The sequence below is a fragment of the Buceros rhinoceros genome, unplaced genomic scaffold (genome assembly GCF_000710305.1).
Source record: "Buceros rhinoceros silvestris isolate BGI_N320 unplaced genomic scaffold, ASM71030v1 scaffold18248, whole genome shotgun sequence".
Lineage (NCBI taxonomy): Eukaryota > Metazoa > Chordata > Aves > Bucerotiformes > Bucerotidae > Buceros > Buceros rhinoceros.
In genome coordinates this window covers 8,555-12,089 of record NW_010427618.1, presented here as the reverse complement: position 1 = coordinate 12,089, position 3,535 = coordinate 8,555, and the positions used below count along the sequence as shown (strand labels likewise).

At 57.0% G+C, this 3,535-nt stretch overlaps 1 protein-coding gene across 1 annotated transcript in view; it reads right to left on the bottom strand.

Moving 5' to 3' along the window:
• Window positions 1-860: 860 nt before the first annotated feature.
• Window positions 861-3,535, bottom strand: part of GDPD2 (glycerophosphodiester phosphodiesterase domain containing 2) — an 8,622-nt gene continuing 5,947 nt past the window's right edge. Inside the window, exons 12-16 of the mRNA XM_010141979.1 lie at window positions 2,510-2,661; window positions 2,026-2,173; window positions 1,703-1,785; window positions 1,212-1,240; window positions 861-913 (exon numbers count right to left, since the gene is read on the bottom strand). Of these exons, the coding sequence (XP_010140281.1) occupies window positions 861-913; window positions 1,212-1,240; window positions 1,703-1,785; window positions 2,026-2,173; window positions 2,510-2,661 (465 nt within the window). The remainder of the gene's footprint in view (window positions 914-1,211; window positions 1,241-1,702; window positions 1,786-2,025; window positions 2,174-2,509; window positions 2,662-3,535) is intronic.

Here is a 3,535-nt window from a genome sequence, read left to right as displayed (position 1 = left end):
AAGGAGGAGGAAGCAGCCGTGCACCACTCACCCCTCCGCGGTCTGTCTGCCGCTGTTGCCGATTTATTGACATAAATGGGTAGGAACAAGTAAAACTGACTCGATCCCCCTTCCAAGTTCAAGACCTGCTGCAAAGTCCCACCGCGCCCCTCCCCTGCACACCTCTGAAGCCTTGGCAGCAGCAAGGGCACAACCACAGCCCTGCCAGTCCCAGACACCCTCCACCCTCAGCCCCTGTTCCCCTTCCCGCCGGAGCAACAGGCACTAACTGCTGCGTGGGGTGCCAGCACCCTGGGCCTCAAGCATGAAGCCAGCAGCAGCAGGGGCAGGACTTCTGGCCAGCATGGGGATGGGAAGACCTCAGCCCCCGTCCATCTTGTGCAAAGCCACCCTCAGCCCCTACCCCCATTCTTCAAGCCGTGGGGCAGGGCAGACCCCGGGGGAGTAACACCCTAAACATGGAATCACTGGCTGCAGAGGCGATGACAGGCAGAGGTCACCCTTCCTCTGCACGGAACAGCTACTCAAACCATCACTAGTCTCCAAATGCCAGGGCAGAGGTCTTAGCCCCAGCACCGCTGGCTAAGTGCTCAGCCTCCAGGCACGACCCAGCCACAGGAAACCCCTACAAAGGCTCCAGTTCTTCACCGCCAGTGGAAACTAGGAACCCAGTTCCAGGTCTTTTTAGTTGAGAGCAGTTGTGCACCAGGTAAGGAGCCAGGAAAACTACAGGTGACAGGAGGCTCAGGAAGAAATCTGCAAAGGAAAGGAGCCTCGAAGCTGGCCGGAGGAGTGCTCCCCACTCGAGCTGCGCAGGACTCTGGCTGCCCCTCCCCCATGGCTGATGCAGGCGGAACAGGTCACTCTTGCATCAAGCTATTGATCTTTGTGAGCAGCACATCCGTCTCAGACTCTGGAGAGACAGAAAAAATAGTCATTGCAGGCAGCCGCCATCCCACAGAAACAGGCAGAGCAGCCTGAAAAGCAGGTCTGAGGAGACTTGGGGAATGCGGGATTCCCCAGTGCTGTCCCACAGGGCTGCTTGTTAAGGGCAGGACAGAAACTCCCTCAGATGGGATTCCCTTCCCTCCCTGGCTGTCCCAAGACACTCTCTCAATGTTTGGCTGGAGAAAGCTGCCTGCCTGCTAGGGAGAGTCCCGCGGGCACGGCCTGGCTCCAAGGGAGGGGACCTCACAGTCACGTGCACTTACCCGCTGGCTGCCTTCTCTGGGAGCATTTCCTAGGAGACGGAATAGGATCGACTTTAGCATGTCAGTCTGGCCTCCCCGTTCCCTGCCCCAAGCTCCCAGCTGGAGAACCGGGAGGCCCCACAGGGCACACATCCCCCAGGGACCTGCTCGCAATACCCGCAGTACTGCTAAGGGAGCAGGGCCAAGGTACTCCAACCTCAGCTCACCAAGCCCTGAGGTGCAGAGCGAGGCAGTGAGTGTGAACTAAGGCATCCAGCATCTCCAGGAAGGGTCAAGCCAGATTTTTAGCTGCAGCCGGATGATAAAAAGCTGCTTAATCACACTGCTGTCTTGCTTAGCCGGAGAGGAGAGGAGAGGACCCTCCAGGATCTGAGTCCAGAGAGGGGTGGCAGCAGATAATGACCGGGCCTGGGTATGTACCAGTCACTCAGGGCACAGTACGGCCTCCCCCAGTGGACCTGCCCCAGGAGGGGGAAAGGGATCAAACGTACTTCAGCAAGAGGAAGGCCCAGAGGATAGCAAGGAAGGAAGTGCAGTCTACAACAATCCAGATCATTAGGTACGTGCTGCTGGGCTGCAAAGCAACAAGACAAGCCATGAACATCAGCCAGGGGTGGTGTGCTAGTGGCACAGCCCAGCCTGCTTTGCCAGCAGTCCCTTCCGCAGGGTCGTATGTTCCCATGCCAGCACAACACTGAGCAAAAGCCACCCTCCAGGTAGCTGGCTGCCCAGGGCTGCTGCAGAAAGGAACCCACAAGTGCCTGGGCACAGCACGGGTCTGTGGGGCAGGGTGAAGGATGGAAGGGTCACTTACCAGCAGCCAGATAGGCCGTTTCATCTCCTTCAGCACCTGGCAGGCATTGGTGGTGACAGAGCTCACCCCAGAGCACCACAGCACGGAGAAGAGCCAGGGCTGGTTCACCACGTACAAGTTGACAGAGACGTTGTCCTGGCGGTACTGCCTGCACAGGGACAGCCATCGTCAGAGCAGCAGCCAGAGAAGACTGTACATCTGGGATGTGATCCAGCACTTGCAGCCACAAGCAGCAACTTGAGAGAGAGCCAGACCCAGGGCAGATCTGCTGGCAAGGCAGAGGTCTGCAGCCAGCTCCATCCCCCGCACCAGCCCTGCCTGATACGGCACGCTTATCCACAAGGCTCTGGCACACGCCCTGCTCTTCCTAGCAGTGCACCAGCACTCGGCCTCAGCTGGTCCTCACCTCTGCTGGCCCCTGGGACAGAGTCGGGACAGTGCCCAGGCATCACAGCTCCCAGGCTCCTGGGTGCACGTCTCTCACCTGATCTCCTCAGAGGTCATGTCCTGATAGGGCAGATTGACATGCAGCAGTGGCTCCTCCTCATTCTGCAGTCTCTTCCGGCCGTAAACTTGCTGAACGCCTGGGGCTTGTTGTTTGACCTGTTCCCTGAACCCATCCGGCAGCCAGAGGACCTAGGCAAAAGCCAGCGAGCACATGCAGATGAGAGGTGCTCCAGAGAGCTTGCTCTCTTCCGGTATTTCGTTGTAGGTCCAGGCACGCATGGCCTGCTCGGACAGCTGCTCCCTGTCCCCCTCTCCACACCCAGCTCCATAAGTTTGTCAGCCAGGACAGTCTCATAGGAGTTTGCCCCAGCCAAGAAGTAAGTACTACAGACCCCTCTGAGGGGAGAAGGCAGTTCCAGCCTAAGAAAGCTGCAGCAGCAGTTATGTCCTTTCAGAGCGCTTGAATGGATGAAACAGTGCATCTCTGGCCCCAATTCTGCAGCAAGAATGCACCTTGGATCAGCACTACAGTACAAGTCTTTGCTGTGTCCCCTCCTGCTCTGCATTCCAAAAAAAAAAAAAAAAAAAAAAGCCAAGAAGGGAAAGGGATTTGGGGGCTCATTAATTCCCTCAGGGGGGCATTGGTCCTGTCGCTGCATTCCAAAAAAAAAAAAAAAAAAAAAGCCAAGAAGGGAAAGTGATTTGGGTGCTAATTAATTCCCTCAGGGCGGCATGTGTCCTGTGCTGCAGAGGTTGAATTAAGTGCAAAGGCAACACAGGAGGTTGCAGCAGAACGCCAAGAGCTGCAGGGAGAGGTGTGGTGAAGCCTGGGGACGTGGAAGCCTGAGCATAGTTTTCCTGCTCCTGCTAGCACTGTTGGTCCCTCCCTAGGCTGAGTCACTGTTTACACACCAGGCTGACCAGTCCTGTGGAACGGGAGTATTTGTACAGGCCTGAAGCTTAACTCCTAATTACTGGCAACTTTTCCCAGCTAGAGACCCCCACACCCAGACAGTGGTCCCCAGCAGGGATCACATATAGGAATGCAGTGTATGAGGTGGCA